Here is an 18,799-nt window from a genome sequence, read left to right on the forward strand (position 1 = left end):
ACGATTTTTTATTGCATTTTCATCTTGAGGGACCACCCTCCATGGGTCTGTGTTACTTGTGGAGAGGCTTGGTGTTCTTTTCAACATCTTTCGTTTTGATGCTTTATGTTGATGTAAGTTGATGCACTTCCCTCCTTCAACATTATTTGTGGTAAACCACATTTCGTCTGTATAGATTAAGGGTTTATCTATACAGGTTCCAAAAGTGAAACTGTCCAATGATTGGCATCGCATTCTTCCTGTATTCATTAGTCCATTACGAATCGATCGTAGTATGTAGGATTTGCCACTGCTTGATGTTCCCGTAATATGAAGTCCATTTTTTTTTGGGGGGGGGGGGGGTATTTTGTGGCAAACCTCAAATGTCTCTTGTGCAAATTTTTCTGGGTCAAAGTTATGATGTTTTAGCCATGCTGTGAAAATATTGATGGAGGTATGAACATTATGAAATTTGCAGTTCATTTCGGAAAATAGTTCTGTTTTTTTGTTGGATTTGCTGCCATATTGGAATGGATACAGTTTCTACATTTAGTTCTGTTGCTGCTGAAGTTATAATGCTTAGCAGGTTTGGAGTATTGCAGTATATGTCGTTCCATTGTTTATTTATATTGGTGCTGTTTGTATTTTTAGCATAGGCTATTAAATCTCCTAATTCAGTTGAGTTTGTGGCTGACATGAGTTGTTTTATGAAATCATGTTTTTTACCGCACACTATTATTTTATCGGTGTATGCCCAAGGTACCATGCAGTCTGACTAAACCCAGAACCATGTGGTTGGTAAGCAAGCTACTAACCACACAGCCACTTCTGCACCTATGCATAAACATTGATTAACATTTTTACAAACTAAGAAGCTATTAAGAACTTACATCAAGGATTTTCAATGGAGCAGGATAGAGACCTCCAGAGAGTTTCATCACCTTTGATCTTGCTTGTTTAAACACAAAGTTTCTTCCAAATTCATATTGCAATATTTGATCTGTTATTTCTAATTCAGAAACATGAAACAGAATATGAAAAATGAGAGCAGAAAACAGTGAACATTTATTTTTCAGAGATACAGATTGAAATTAATTTGAAAATAAATCAAAGTTTAGTTTTTCATTGCCCAAATATTATCTCTTATATAAAATAGACCTGTGTGTATGTGTTTATTTGCATTCTATGCGAAAATGGCTGCATGAATTGCTTCCATACTTGGAATGCATGAATAATTTGACCTTGGATACATAATAGGATCTTCAGTTTATTTTTTTTATTAAAAATAAATAATGTTGCTTTAGATATATGATTCATTTCTTTAAAAAGGTTTCTCAATATCAACATCCGGTATTGATGTAGCAATGGCAAAATTTTCTGTTTTCATTTGCGAAATCTCTCATTCTCTATTTTAATGCTTTCATTTCAAGTTCACAAATTTCACTTGAACCTGCACACTTCATTAATTTCTATAAAAAGTTTTATTTATTTACTTTTTGTGTGCCGTGTTCAGCTCTGTATATTTGTAGTCAGTCACACATAAACATGTATTTTTGTATGTATGTTTGTATACATTTATGTATGCATACATACATAAATACATATGCATACACCTTTTTTGTATGTATGTGTGTGTGTGAGAGAAAGAGAGAGAGAGAGAGAGAAAGAGAGTGATGTCTAAGTGGCACACTCTCTTTCTCACACACACACACACATACATACAAAAAGATGTAAAGTAAAGTCTACATTAATTCACATATTTGTTTTCTTGTGATTTACCTTGCATTTACTTTGCATTGTTTTGGCCTTACCCACGATCCTTTATGCAATATATTCTACACAATGCTTCATAGTAATTATTATATTTATTTATGTACATACACATGACAACACACTCCTTCACTCACTCTCTCTCTTTCATGTCCATTTAATCTGATGTTTGTATGCATGTGTACTTGTGGCATTCCACAATCGCCATTTATTTCAATCACTCTTGTGAAGATATTCACATAACTCATTTTTTTCATTTAATCCCCATTTTAATTTTCAAAAAAGTTTCCGAGAACAGAATTCTCACACTCTACGAGGGGAGTCGGGGTAGGTGTAGATGATCAGTATTCTACAATGAAGCAAAGACAAGTACAGGTAGCCAGAGTCAACGTTGAATTCTGCAACTCTTTTAACTCTAATAAGTATGTTTGCAAATATATAAACAGGTTTAAACGCTGCAACACTCTTATGCAGAATGGTAATCAGCAGATAAATAAAAATGACGAAGATGCACAGTATGACAGAGGAAGATACATCAGTATCTACGAGGCTTTTTGGCGCATCTTCAATTTTCCCTTTCAAGAGAGGCACCCAGCCATCATTCATCTAAGTGTCCATCTAGAGAATGGCCACAGGGTTATCTTTACAAAACAAGCAGCCTTGCAACAAACACTCTCCAAAAGAAACTACCCTTACTGCCTTTTTTAAGTTGTGTCAAGTAGGTGAAGGTGCAAGAAAACTCCTTTACCCACAATTACCCAAGTATTACACCTGGAGAAACAATAAAAGGCACAAGAGGAAATATGGGGCTGAAACACGTGCAAGAGTTTACAGTGTCCCCTCCAACCCAAGCAGAATGCTACTACTTACAGCTCCTTTTGCCTGAAGTACATGGTCCCAAATCATTCCAAAATTCAAGGAGGGTAAATGGTCACGTGTGTGAAACTTATAGGGAAGCATGCTATCAACAAGGTTTTTTTAGATAATGAGCAGCATTAGGACCTTGCATTGACTGAAGCATCAGTATCAGATTCTCCAAGAAAACTCCATAACTATTTTGCAATTATATTGAACATGTGTCAACTTGGCAGTCCCCTACAGCTTTGGATGAAACAATGTGAGGACTTAAAGTATGCAGTTCAACAGGCAAACCCAGATATCAATATTCAGTTCTCTGAAACAATTTTTAACCAAACACTGATTGAAATGAGGATCAAGTTTTGACCATGGGAGGCAAAAATTAGGAGGAGTATCTGGCTCTGGACTACCAAAAACAAACTGTCAAATTAGTGATTTAACTTCAAGAGGCATAATAAGAGAGAGAAATTATGACATCACATTTGTGAACGAACATGAACCTAAACATCTTTCAGAACAAAATTGTGCATATGATAAAATTATTTCGTCAGTCAGAAAAAAAGCAGAGAAATTTTCTGTCTTGATGCTCATGGTGGTAGAGGTAAAACATTTGTAACAACATTGCTTCTCTCCAAGGTAAGGCAACAAAAAAGAATTGCAGCTACTGTAGCATTGTCTGGCATTGCTGCCACCATTCTTACAAGAGGACGAACAGCTCATTCTGCTTTTAATTACCACTAAACCTAATCACAAATAACAATCCAATTTGTGACATAAGCAAAGATTCAGGTTCAGCAGAAGTGTTGTGCCAATGCCACCTTATCATTTGGGATGAATGCACCATGTCACATAGAGGTGCAATGGAAGCCCTTGGTAACACCTTACAAGACATTGGAGGCAACAATAAATTTATGGGAAGATTTACATTACTTTTATCAGGAGAATTCAGACAGACATTACCAGTCATTCTGAGACAAACAAGATCTGATGAAATAAAAGCATGCATTAAGTCTTCACACCTCTGGAATAAAGTTCTGAAATTCTCCTTCAATACTAACATGCCAGCTTCATTACATGGGGACCAATGTGCAAAACAGTTTTCAACCTGCCTCCTCCAATTAGGAAATGAGAAAGTACCACTTAATGGGAATGGTGATATCAGTTTGGCTCATATTGCTATCATGATGAATTCCCCAGCTCAATTGAAGAACAAGGTATTACCAGACTTAAGTGATGATTATAATTCACATAAATGGTTGTGTGAAAGGGCAATTCTTAATCTAAAAAATGAGACAATAGCAAGGATTAACCATGAATTAATGAATAAGATTCCAACAGTCATTAAGAAGTACAAATCAGTTGATTCAGTCTTTGATGAAAATCAAGCTGTCCATTACTCAACAGAGTAAATTCTCTTGAGCCACCTGGAATTCCTCTACATAAACTTTTTTTGAAGGTAGGAATCCTAATAATGCTTCTAAGAAATTGAGATGCTCCTATATTATGCAATGGTACAAGATTGATTGTGAAGACATCATCACCAAATGTGATAAAAGCTACCATCATCACTGGATGTGCCTCTGGGGAAGAGGTTTTCATTCCAAGAATTCTAATCAAACCAACAGACATGCCTTTTGAGTGACACAATTCCTAGTGAGACTTTGCTTTGCAATGTCTATTAATAAAGCTCAAAGTCAGACTTTGAAATCTACTGGCTTGCATTTTATTGAGCTTTGCTTTTCTCATGGTCAACTTTATGTTGGTTGCTCCAGGGTTGGTAGTTTGCAAGACTTATTTGTCAATGCTCCAAATCAGAAAACAAAGAATCTTGTTTACCCAGAAGCTCTTACATAATTTCCTTCAATATGTGATAGAATTTATCTCCCTTCATAAAGTAGTAAATTTTTGTATTTTTGTTTTTCATTATTGAATTCAGAATTGATTTCCCAATTGAAGAATAAATTGAATTTAGAATAACAAATTTCTATACAACATATTTTGCTTTTTTCTTCCAATATATAAGGAACAATTCCATTCCCAGGCAACACCGGGTGCCTCTGCTAGTATTTTATAAATATAGTTTACCAAGAAACAATCAGTTGACCAATCAGAATGTAGGAAACTACATAGATTTAGTCCATTCTTGGCTGTTTAATACTATTTGATTTTTTTTTTTTTTGTTGGCCAGTTGTATAAAGTCCACCTAAATTAAAACCGACAAAGTAACCATACAAGAAAAAGAAAAAAGAAAAGCCCATTTAATCACAACAGGGAGGTGAGTTTACCAAATTGTAGTAATCCAGATTTACAGATCTGAACTGAATCCAAATCTCTCCTGAATTTTCAAGAGAAATTTCTTGTTATCTAGTTGAGGTTATTGCTTATATAAATATCTCTTAGAAAACAACAGGTTTGATGTAAGTTAATATAGAATAAACTACTAGGTTATATAAAAAAAATACTTCATTGGTTATATTGAATAAAAATACACTTACTTTCAGTGAGATTTTTCTTTCTTGGTGCTCTTTTACCACCATTATTTGCAAGATTTCTGATAATGAAAATTAAATTAAATTAAATATTTCTGTAGACTAAGAACAAGGACAATATTTATAAGAGAATAGATTATGAGAATAAGCACAGAATATCACCAATACATCAATACCTTGATTAATGAAATCAATATGTCCCACATTTATATGTTGTTAACATTTGTACAAGGGTATAACTGACTGAAACCGTTTCATCTTCTATCCTATGGCCATTCCTAATTACATTTGGACACGCTTTTTCTAAATCTCAATGAGACATACATTTAACTTCTTAAGCATCTTAAATACCTTTATGGCATACTTGATATAATTTCTCAAGAATTCTTTTATAGGCTGATGTTTATCATCAGCCACTGTTATCAAATAACTTCTTCAGTTGATTACAGTTTTATTAACAGTGGATTACATCATCATCTTTCAACTAATTAAATAAATTTAATGCCTTCTGCTAGATAGTCACTTGGTTGAGTAGAGAATAATGCCTTCACATAACAGTTTTATTTCATATGTTTCATGATTTTGCTGCACCTGTATGTTAGTTTAGAAGTATTGTAATATTTACTTGACTTTTGCATGGCAACCTTTTCAGATTAAGTCATTATAGTTTTTAAAGCTGGCAGTGCGGGTCTCAATGATTCTGCAACAACACCTTTCTCCCCTAACTATTCTTTCCATAATTTTTACATTGGTACATAATGATATAGCTTTATACTTGTATTATATGATGAGATAATAAGTGTACTGGATTTTTTTTTTTTTTAATTATTTGCATCATGTGATAGTTGCATTGGGTTGCTGATTTGGTATCCTGATATGTAGATAGAACTCTCAAAGGTAATATCATGCAGCCACATGGGAATCATGAGATGAGAGATGAACGAGCTGGCAGCCATAAAAAGGGGAATTATTGCTACACACAAGAGAACATTACCAGGAATGGTACAGCGTGGTTCTCGAAAAGTGAGCTGTGTAACTTGCAGTTTCAAGCATTCAACATTTGTCCTTGTGATGGAGAGTTACAACACCCCCTTGCGAGACATAGCCTGGTCTGAGTAAAGTATAAATAGTAATGATCTGAGTGAGCTCAGAGTTCAGAGTTGAGCAAAGTTCACGTTAGTTCACAAGGAATATTGATTGTTGGTTTGTAAAGAGATTTGTTTAGTTTGTTACACTCTTTTTACTGTTGTCTGCTTTTCTTTATTGTACATAATAAACTGTGTTAGAACATCTGGCAATAAGGTTTTCAAAGCTCACGTAGGTTATTTAACAATTTGTTCGTGATACAACTTGTTAAATAATAGAAGACATATTAGCTTCCATAGCATAGTTGCAATAGCAGCAACAGGCATTGCAGAAGCAACCATTACAGCAACAACTACAATTATTGGAGCTATATTCAAAGAAGTCCAAAAATGAGGCAAATTCGTTTTTGCCAGACGGCATTTTGAACTCGATTAATGAATTAAGTTATAACCCAGAGGAGGGTATAACTTTTGCATTGCACTACAGAAGGTATGAGGACATTTTTAAGCAAGATTACAAATCATGGTCAGATGAACAAAAAGTGAGATTGTTATTGTGAAAATTAGCTCCGTTAGAGCATGAACGTTACTGTAATTTCATATTGTCCAAAAAACCCAATGAAATTTGTTTTAAGGAAACAATAGAATTACTGTCTAACATATTCAATGATAAAACTTCTCTATTTAACACTTGAATGGAGTGTTGGAATATAACAATAAAAGAGAATGATGATTTTATCACATACACAGGAACAGTCAATAGGATGTGTGAAAGTTTTAAACTTTGCCTATGAAATGTAATTTCATAGGCAAAATGTGGACTAATGTCACGTTTCAAGGGAAAATATACACGACAAAAGTCTTCATTGTTAAAAATGCAACCAATCTGTTTGCAACCGATTGGTTAGAATTATTCAATTTACAGGACCTCCCCATAAATCTCTATTGTAAAAACATAAATGGTTGCCCTCTAAAAATAATTCGTCATGAAGAGATATCTATGAAAAAATAAGTTGTTGAAGTTCACTCACTGTCATAGAACTTGTTTCTTGGGGAAGCAAGGAAGTCATGATTATAAATTCAAATTCTTCTACATAGTCTCTATGATATATCATCCACACATTCAAATACTCTTAATATAGCATATGGTACGTAAGTGAAACAAAAGACATGTACACCCCACCCACTCACTCAGCCTATAAACTGCCACTACACGAGCCATAGTATCACCCCTGTTTGCCTCTTGGACATATGCACATGCATGTGACAAAGAAAACATCCTGTTATTGGAACTGTGAAATGAAAAGCTCCATATACAAGGATTTTTGTTGTTTTCTGGAAATGAGAGGATGGCTACAGATATTAATGGTTATTGATAATAGTATTAAATATCTTGTACAAAAGTACATAAATAAATAAACATATATATTATACATTTTACAGATGAAAATAAGGGAGTGTTGCAGCTGTACAGTATCTAAGGTGAACTGTTATTGGTTAAAATGAGGTTTTGTACAGAAGAAATATAAAATGAGATACTGGTGTATTTGTTTCATTAACAATCTATACAAGATTAAACAAAAAAGTCAACCCCAGGAATATCTGAAAAAAGTCAACCCAAAAATATCTGAACTTTGACAAGTCACCTTTTCCTTCAAAGATTACATACAACATGAAGTTTTCAGTGGGGATTTTCATGATTCCAACTGTTTTTATTTAGTTATTAAAGCTCAATGGGTTTGAACTTAGAATAGCTAAACACTGAATTAGATAATAAAGAATTTAATAACATTCTAAAAATAATTTAAACATCAATTACTGAATAAAATTTATTGCAATCTTTTCTTCTTTTTCCTTTATACTGGCAATGTGTTTGTCAAACTCTTCCACTTCTGTAGTACTGTATATATCATATATACAGTTTTACTCATAATAGAAATAACAGAAATCCTAAATAATACCTAGCAGCATCAACAGCAATCTTCTCTAAGTATGCTAAGGTCCCATCTTCAGCACTTTGTAATCCAGGGCCTAGAATAAAGAGAAAATATGTTACTGGATTTAAATGACTGAAACAAGTAAAAGAAAAAAAGAACAGTTTAATATTTTAGATAATATATTTATTCATTTATTTGTTTCAGTCATTTGACTGCAGCCATGCTGGTGCACCGCCTTTAGTCAAGCAAATTGACTACAGGACTTATTCATTGTAAGCCTAGTACTTATTCTATTGGTCTCTCTTGCCGAACTGCTAAGTTACGGGGACGTAAACACACCAGCATCGGTTGACACACACACACACACACACAAATACAGTAAAAATATTCTACATGAAAAATCTTATTCAAAATAGAAAATGATAATTTTATCATCTTTAATGAGTAAGAAAATATAGAAAACTATGAAACCAACACAAGTATCTTGAGAGGATCACAACAGATCCTCTCAAGATACTACTGTTGGTTTTTCTCTTGTATTGTTTTTAAAACCATTCTATTCTTTCACCATTCCATATTAAAACAGAGGCTTTTACAACTTATTCTACAGTGAATGCAATCATTAATTTTGAGAAAACTCATGTTTATTAAATCAGTATTGTTCTGACATACAATTAAACCAGATTAACCAACGATCAGTGGCACTCTGTACATATTGAAACAGCGTGTGTGGAATATTAAATAAAGTAAACTTGGCACATTTGTATAATAAATATACACTTTAATGACAACATCTGTACTCTACAATATAGTGACAGTATAGTGTAGCTGTTTAATAAGGATAAAGGTTATAATGGCAGCAATCAATCTCTTATTTACTTCAGAAGCTCCATGCCTTTCTTCTCAGTAACACTATGCAAGCAATTACACTTCAGTTTGATTTACGTACATGATACAATCATTTAGGACAATAGCTTTAACTTAAATATTCAACACCAACTAGCATCTGAAAGAAATAGTTTCAATGTAACTATTTATGTAAATATACCATATTTCTATCTAATTTCACATATAACTGATTTAATTTTTATAGGAACCATAGTTCATCAAGCATGTAACCAAATAGCTTGTTCAGAAAGAAAAGTTTCAGGAGAATCTTTCGCTTGTAACATTACTACTAAAAAGTTTGGATTTCTTAGCTTCAATAGTTTTCAAGATACACTCAAGTGTATCTTGAATCAAGTAAATAATATGGAGAAATAAAATATTATATAATACTTTGATTGTTGGATATGTTAGATGGGATGGTGGGGTTAATGTCAGTGGTGCACAACTAGAAACAAAATCAGTACAAACTGTAGATCATCAATGCCATCATTATCTAAGTTGAAGGTCATTATTTTTATGTTGACATAGACTTGTAGTGGATCTGAGATACAGCAGATCATTAATGAATTCCTTCTTTTATCATCTCTTCTGTGATATCCTGTGTACTGAGATTTGACTTTACCACTTTCAATGCCACCTTCCTTACAAAGTAATGTATACTACTCTGTACTAGTCATATGTATTACTGTCTCATCCAAGACTCATTACGCACCCTCAAGATGTGAAATACTATTGATACTTGACTTACCAAGGGCATCAACAACTTGATCAACGAGACCCATCTTTTTAGCTTTATCAGTTTTAATAGTTTTCCCTGTGAGCATCATATCTAAAGCATTTGGAACTGAAATCTAAAAATTAAAAAACAATAATAAAAATTACTAAAAATTGTCATAAAATATTCCTTTACAGTCTACAATGAAAATCATGATTTGAAATAGAAATTTACTTCTTAGTAATTCTGAACATTTTAAGAACTAAGGTTTAGATAGCAATCATTACATAACTATACATTGGTGAACATTTACAATAACAGAAAGAGTGTTCAAAAAGGAACGCCAGGGGTGTGTTCATGGTTTGAACTTGTGATCATGAAGTTATTAACCTCACAACTTCACCTCAGAGCCTCCAAATAACAATGTCTTAGATTAATATTTGGAAGAATATGTAAGGGAAGGTGTTCTTGATTAAAATTCCAATATATTTCAAGTACTTACTTTATCTATAAGATATAAAACTGAGAATATGTGTCTGTTTGTACGTGGGTATCACTAAAACTCCAGAACAACCCAACCAATTTCATGCAAATTTTTCACATGCCTTACTTAGGGTCCATGCAGTGTCATATGCCAACAAAATTTTCAACTTCTTGCCTAAAGCAAGCCTGGAGCAATATCTTATCCCTCACACTATTTCAGTATTACGTGTCAAAAGTGAAACAATAACATGTCTATTGTAAAGTGAGGTAATACTTTCAGTCTAATACTTTCAATATGTATATAATATACTAGCAGAGATACCTGGTGTAGCTTGGGATTAAAATGGCATAGTTTTTTATTGTTTTACGTTTTTCAGTGATGTGACTGTGGCCATGCTCGAGCAGAATTTATTCCTTGTAAGCCTAGTACTTATTTTATCAGTGTGTTTTGCCAAATGGCTAAGTTATGGGGACATAAACGCAGCAACATCAGTTGTCAAGCGATGGTGGGGGTACAAACACAGACACAGAGATTATATATATATATGTATGTATGTATTAATAATAATAATATGACAACAAAAGAATGAATGAGACATCGATATTATGTAAAATAGAGGAATTTATCTATAAATATATGTGACAATTAGTTGGTTGTCATAATAAAACTCAGAGTTTCAGATACTGGGCCTGGAGTCTGCTCCATCATTTCATCAGTTATTAAGACAAAACGCTATGGAAAAAAAAAACCCGTTGAATAAAGGTAAATTACTCCAATAGGCATGGTGAAAGTAATACTTCATTCAAAGAACCGCATACATGCACACATGTATGTATATATATCTATATACATACAGACACACGTATGAACATATACATACAAACACACATATATATATACATATGTCTATGCATACACGCACACACACACACACATATATACCCATGCACGCATCACTACGCTCATATATACATCTCTACATGTACACACACATATGCATATATACAAAACATAGTTTATACACACATGCATACACATGAGTGGAAAACGTATATACAAATAAAAACACATACACAAAAATGCACGCATCATTATGTTCATATACACATCTCTATACACACATACTCATACATACACGGATATACAAAACACAGACTATACGCACATGCACATACAAACGTGGATAGACGTATATACAAATGGAAACACAAGCTAAAAACATAAGCCATAAAACATTCACATTCACCGCAAAACTTGAATATACAAATGAATTATATATGTATATACACAAATACACCCTCCTGTCTGTCAAACACATCTACACCTGCAGATATATAAATGTATATACATACATGTATGTATGTATGAAGGAAGGAAACAAGTACAACAGGTAGTGTCTTGCACTCGTATATATACAATCATTCGTACACATGTATATATGCACGCACATATGCATTAGGTATATACTACAGGCGTATAAGTTACACAATTATAAAGGGTGAAAAATAATATACAAAAAAATATATATAAATACAATACATATAAATATATAAGACATGTCATCACAAACCAAAATCATCACAAGCTGAGTCAAATGCAGATACAAGAGATTGCAGACCTGTTTCTGAATGACTGATATGACCACAATCATCAGCATACAAAAGTTCCCTAATGAGTAAACTAAAAACCTTCATTTTGAATTTCAGTCTGGTCAGATCAAAAACATTCCCTGTTGTTCAATATTTTATGTAAATACCCTTCTCAGAGTTTTGAAAAGCGTGTGACAGCACAACAGTAAAGTATACTGCAAAGAGGGTGGGTGCATCAAGGTCTCCTTGCTTTACTTCATTTGCCAAGGCAAAAGATTCAGAGAGCCTACCACCAAAGTTAACTCTAGCTTTCATATCTTGATGCAAAGCCCTGATCATGTTTACAAATTTTTCTGGGCAACCTATTTTCCTTAGAATTAGCCACGGAACATTTCGATTAACAGTATCGAATGCTTTGCTCAAATCAACAAAGCAATAGTATAGAGCAAGATTCTGTTCAATGCACTTTTCTGGAAATTGTCTGATAGTAAAGATACAATCAGCTGTGCCCCAGGAGGAACAAAAACCACACTGAGACTCAGACACTTTATTTAGAACTACGAATGTATTTAAACATTCTAACAAAAGCGAAATCCCATGAAAATTACCACACAGATCCTTTGGCCCCGATTTATACAAGGAGACTAAATTGGCATCAATCTAGTCTTGAGGCATTTTCTCAGTTCTCCAACAGTGACAAATTAATGTATTTAAGAGTTCAAACATTTTATCACCCCATATTTCAAGACTTCTGCACAGATTCCATCAGACCCTGGAGACTTGTTGTTATTCAGCTTATTCACAGTTAAATAAATGTCATTTAGATTTGTTCAAATGCCACCTCTTCTATAACTGGAAGATGTTCAATTTTCTCTATTGCCCTCATGTCAGCAGATGACGGTCTACTCAAAAGTGCAGAAAAATGTTCTCCCTAGCATGATGTCAGTCAGAAGCAAACGTCCATTTGCTGTTCTCACTGGAGCTATTGAAGAAGATTTTGGGCCATAAACCTCCTTAACATAAGAGTACAAACCCTTGGCATCATTTCTATCATCTGCTTCTTGTGCCTCTTTTGTTCTATCATTCCACCATTCCTGTTTAATTTTCCTTAGAGAAGTCTGCACTTTCCTTTTCAGCTTTCTGTAAGCTTCATATGAGTTGGGGTTCAAGGACTGAGAAAGAAGTGCATTGCCTAAGTTTTGTTTTTCTAAAAGTAGATCATGAATTTCTGCTGATCTATATGAGAACCAGTCACTGGACTTATGTGACTTAAATCCCACTGACAAACTTGCAGCCTGAAATACTTTTGTTTTGAAATCTTCCCATAGTTTGGGTCAAGTCTGATACTTTCTATAGCACTGTGGAATCTTTCCAAGTTGCTTGATAATTCAAAGTTTGCAACATTTAACTTTTTGGGTCCCTTAGGACCAAACTGTTGATTTTTAGGCATTATTAAAAAATCTATTTTTTCCATGCACTAGATGATGGTCAGTCCAGCTCTCTGCCCCTCTCATGGCCTGAATGCTAGAAACGTCTTTCATATCACATTTTCTGATCAAAATATATCTATGAGATGCCAGTGCTTAGATCTTGGGTGTATCCAGATGGTTTTATATTTATTTTTCTGCTTAAACTCCAGATTGTTCTCAGTACAAAACGTCAAAAGAGCTACTCCATTTTTATTACATTTTCCAATACCATGTCAACCTAAAACAGGTCATGAAACATAGTCCTTTCCAACTGTTGCATTGAAATCTCTCAATTGGTACTTTCCTCACTAGAGCATCATAAAACTGTCCTGCAGTTTCATCAGAATGGGGCATTGCTAGTGCATAAATACTGACAACGGTAAGAAACCTACCTTTTGTCAGTTTAATACAGCATGACATGGTTTGTTCAGATATATATATATATATATATATATATATATATATACACACACACACACACACATGTATATCCACACACACACATATATATATATACATACACACACACATATATATATAGATGTGTACATATACATGTGTATATATATATATGTATATATACATGTATATATGTATGTGTGTATGTGTATGTATATATATGTGTGTGTGTATGTATATATATATGTGTGTGTATATATGTATATATATATGTGTGTATATGTATATATATGTGTGTGTGTATGTATATATATATATGTGTGTATATATATATATGTGTATATATGTGTGTGTATATATATATATGTGTATATATGTGTGTGTATATATATATATTTATATATATGTATATATGTGTGTGTCTGTGTTTGTACCCCCACCGTTGCTTGACAACCAATATTACTGTGTTTACGTCCCCGTAACTTAGCTGTTTGGCAAAACAAACCGCTAAAATAAGTTCTAGGCTTACAAAGAATAAATCCTGGGGTCGATTTCTGTGACTCAAGGCAGTGCTCCAGCATGGCCACATTCACATGACCGAAACAAATAAAACAATAAAAACTGTGCCATTTTAATCCCAAGCAATGCCGAGTGTCTCTGCTAGTCAACACTAAAAGAATCACAGAGTTTGAACCAAAACTAAGGCCTTTAGTATTATTGTCAGTCTATTGACTACCAATTGATAAGCAATAATATAAACTTTATACCTACCAGCCGAGGCAAACGCTGGGTTCCACCACCTCCGGGTAATAATCCAAGCATCACTTCAGGAACTCCCAGACCAGTTTTTTTATCTTTAACTGCAATTCGATGATGACAAGCTAGAGCAACCTAAAAGGATACAAAAATTACACATAAACAGAGAACTTTTTTTCACACAAAACAGTGGACTGATTACTAGTCTCATTGCTATTGTCAAGTTGTTGTCTTACTATAGTCAGAAAGAAAGCAGCTAGATAAGATAAAATAAACAGTCAAAAAAGACAATGCATCGCTTTCATTTAGTTCAAACACTTGATTCATACTTCAATAATTTCAAGAAATTACTAATTCATTGTATACTTTGCTTCAGCTTCCAGTTTAGAAGCTGTTGCATCAGACCAATGAAATTGGATTCAGAGAATCTAGAAACCAATTCAATGGAAGTCAAAATTCCAACCTTATAATTGTCATTGTCAATCTCAGATCATTTATCATCATCATCATTTAACATCCACATTTCCATGCTTGCTTGGGTCATATGGAAAACCTGGTTGGCCAGAGTTTGACCGGAGCTGGTAAGGCTAGGGGCTGCATCAGGCTCCACTGTCTGTTCTAGAATGGCTTCTACAGATGGATGCCCTTTCTAATGCCAACCATTCCACAGGGTGTACTGGGTGCTTTTGATGTGGCACCAGCATGAATGCTTTTTGTGTGGCACAAGCTCTGATATCAATTTTGCTCTGGTGGACAGGTCTTCTTGAATACAGCAATGTGCTAGATATCACAGGCCTTTGTCATCCCCTTCATAAGCTTCAATGTCTTAAAGCCTTCAATACTTCATCCCATGTCTTTCTTGGTCTCTCTCTTCCACAAGTTCCATCCACTTAAAGTGATTGGCACTTCTGTATGCAACTGTCTACATTCATATGCAACAAATGACCATATCATTGCAGTCTTTTCTCTTGCACACTGCTTCTAATTTCTCTTATGCCCAACTTTTCCCTCAAACACTAGCACTCTGTTGCACATGTACACAGGCATTGCACATCCAGTGGAGCATACTAGCTTCATTCCTTTCTAGTCATTCAGGGTTCACATCTCACTATCTTGTAGTATTGCTGTTTGTATACATGCATCATACAATCTTCCGTTCACAAGGAGAAAAGACCTTTGGTTACCAACAGAGGTAAAAACTTGATCCTATTTTTATTCTAGTGATTACACTTTCTGTATATCTTCCCCTACAACTAATTAGGTCTCCTAGATAGCAGAAACTGTCCATTACCTCTAAATAGCCTCTGAAGCATTTAAGAAAATCAATTTCCCAAGTATCTGTTGTTTATATGGCTCCTGTGCATCTTCCATATACAAACACTGCCTTCTCTGATAACCTTCCTATTATTTCACTGCACTTTGTGTGTCCATAGCTTGCACTGAGAACACCATATGGAATTCCTGCCTACACCTTTTCTACATATTGAACAGGGCATTTACCTGATGGGGGAAGGGTGCTGTTCATTTTCTTGCTTACTAGAATCCTAGTCTTTGCTAAGTTAATCTTAAGGCCCTTTGATTCCAGGTTTTGCTTCCACACCTGGAATTTCTTTTCTAGCTCTGATATAGAATCTGCTATGAGAGCAAGATTGTCAGCACATAGTAGTTTCCAAGCATGATGAATGGGAGGGGATTGAGAAACAAACCTTAATGAATGCCTACCTCTACCCTAAATTCATCACCTCTGTACATGGTTTGTAGAACTTTCACAAGCAGCTCATTTACCCCTAACTTTCTCAGAGCCCACCATATCACACAGCGGGGTCTTCTGTCAAAAGCTTTCTCTAAGTCAACAAAAGCCATGCATAATGGTTTATTTTTGGCTAAATACTTCTCCTGAAATCTCTCTCTCTCTTTCTCTCGATATATATATATATATATATATACAGCTGAAGTTGTCTGCATGTGTTTGTGCGTGTGTGTGTGGCAGGTTTGGTAGCCTTCAACTAACACTATCTCCTACGAGACCCTGCGGTGCAAGTTGACCAAAATTGAGAGTATGATAGAAGGCTTGCTCTTCATTCCGTAGAAGAAAAAAATTCAAATCAGACCATGTTAACACCAAAAACTATTTACATCAAAAAGGTGCTTTTTTTCTATGAAAATCCCAATTTTTTACGATTTTTTTGACTGCTGTGTGCTTTTTCTTAATGAATACTGTTGCAGTGTTAATTTATTAATAGATTTTCAGTGCAGTTCAAAACTTGAGCTTCATTTTGCTTTAAATCTACAGGTATTTTTTTTCTCCATAATGTTAACAGAAGGAATATTGACCAACAATACCTACAACTGAAGTCGGCGTTACACATTTGCAGCACATTCAGAGCAAACTCAAGCATCGCCACACTATACTTTTATTCATAGATTGAAACTATGTCAAAACTGATATTAAGAGGTACAAGAGGAATGAAAACTGATATCTCTGCATGCTTATATGGATGGCATCTAGCTAAAACCAAAGTCCTAATATGTAGGAAGGCAGGCAAACCACAAATCCCTTCAAGTAGATGGCTCTGCTCAATCTGTAGTAGAGGCGTAGGTAGAAACTCTATAAGATGTAGCCTGTGTAAGCTACGGACACATAAAAGGTGTAGTAATATCAAAGGGAGGCTAACTGGGAAGAAAGTTTTTGTATGTGGCAGATGCTTGGGAGCAATAAACACTGAAAATGTGCAGAGACCAACTTCCACCTCATTCCAGGGAGAAAAACTAGAAGTAGTTGATAGCTTCCATTACCTAGGGGACCAAGTCAGTAGCGGAGGTGGGTGCGCTGAAAGTGTAGCTGCTAGAATAAGAATAGCTTGGGCAAAGTTCAGAGAGCTCTTACCTCTGCTGGCAACAAAGGGCCTCTCGCTCAGAGTAAGAGGTAGACTGTATGACGCTTGTGTACAAACAGCCATGCTACATGGAAGTGAAACATGGGCTGTGACTGCTGAGGACATGCGTAAACTCGCAAGGAATGAAGCCAGTATGATCCGATGGATGTATAATGTCAGTGTGCATACTCAACTGAGTGTAAGTACCTTGAGAGAAAAGTTGGACCTAAGAAGCATCAGATGTGGTGTGCAAGAGAGACGATTGTGCTGGTATGGTCATGTGGCAAGAATGGACGAGGACAGCTGTGTGAAAAAGTGCCACATCCTAGCAGTTGAGGGAACCTGTGGAAGAGGTAGACCAAGGAAGACCTGGGATGAAGTGGTGAAGCACGACCTTCGAACTTTAGGCCTCACCAAGGAAATGACTAGTGACCCAGCCTTTTGGAAATATGCCATGCGTGAGAAGACCCAGCCAACCATATTCTCATGGCCTATGCCAGGGGTGTAACCAGCCCACTTGTGCGTAACCTTTTCCTTCTTTGGACACTAAAACTCTAATTGCGAAGACCTGTTGAGGCAAGTGAAATCAAATCAATCAAAAGCAAAATCAAAATCAAATTTGATAACTGGAGTCCGTGCTAGCAGGTTGCAAAAAGCACCATACGAGCATGATCATTGACAGAGTGGCTAACCGGCTTCCATGCCAGTGGCACTCAAAGGGCACCATTCGAGCGTGATCGTTACCAGCGTCGCCTTACTGGCTTCCGTGCCCGTGCTAGTAGGGTGCCAAGAGCATCATCCGAGCGTCATTGATGCCAGAGCAGCCAACTGGCTTCCGTGCCAGTGACACATAAAAGGGCACCATTCGAGCGTGATCATTACCAAAGTCGCCTTACTGGCACTTGTGCTGGGGGCATGTGTAAAAGGATTCGAGGGAGATCATTGCCAGTACCGCCTGACTGGCCCCCGTGCCAGTGACACGTAAAAAGTACCCACTACACCCTCAGAGTGGTTGGCGTTAGGAAGGGAATTCAGCTGTAGAAACTCTGCCAAATCAAGATTGGAGCCTGGTGCAGCCATCTGGTTCGCCAGCCCTCACTCAAAATCGTCCAACCCATGCTAGCATGGAAAACGGATGTTAAACGATGATGATGATGATGATGATTAGTGGAAACAAAGAGTGAAGCAAAACGTCTCCTCCCACAGTTGAATGAGCTATTCCATAATATTCAACATCCAAAGATTACAGAAAACTCTGACACATGCAAGCATGAAAAATAAGACATTCAAATGATGATGCTTATATTATATGTTGTAGAAGTTCTTTTATAACCATTGTACATAAAGTCACAATACAGAATAGATATATTATATTTGACTTCCAAATGGTTTAAGTGTCCCAGGCTCGTATTCTATAAGCATATTCACCAACATTTCTACATGCCAGAAAACATTAGATGAGAGTTTACATTCACTCTATTTATCATACCTTGCAGTATCAAATT

At 35.3% G+C, this 18,799-nt stretch overlaps 1 protein-coding gene across 1 annotated transcript in view; it reads right to left on the reverse strand.

The window, feature by feature from the left end:
• Window positions 1–18,799, reverse strand: part of LOC115222336 (ATPase family AAA domain-containing protein 2B) — a 142,061-nt gene that overhangs the window by 23,309 nt on the left and 99,953 nt on the right. The window contains exons 25-29 of the mRNA XM_029792524.2: window positions 14,434–14,553; window positions 9,755–9,857; window positions 8,143–8,212; window positions 5,103–5,158; window positions 870–988 (exon numbers count right to left, since the gene is read on the reverse strand). Coding sequence (XP_029648384.1) covers window positions 870–988; window positions 5,103–5,158; window positions 8,143–8,212; window positions 9,755–9,857; window positions 14,434–14,553 — 468 coding nt within the window. The remainder of the gene's footprint in view (window positions 1–869; window positions 989–5,102; window positions 5,159–8,142; window positions 8,213–9,754; window positions 9,858–14,433; window positions 14,554–18,799) is intronic.

This window comes from Octopus sinensis, linkage group LG19 (assembly GCF_006345805.1).
Source record: "Octopus sinensis linkage group LG19, ASM634580v1, whole genome shotgun sequence".
NCBI classification, from domain to species: domain Eukaryota; kingdom Metazoa; phylum Mollusca; class Cephalopoda; order Octopoda; family Octopodidae; genus Octopus; species Octopus sinensis.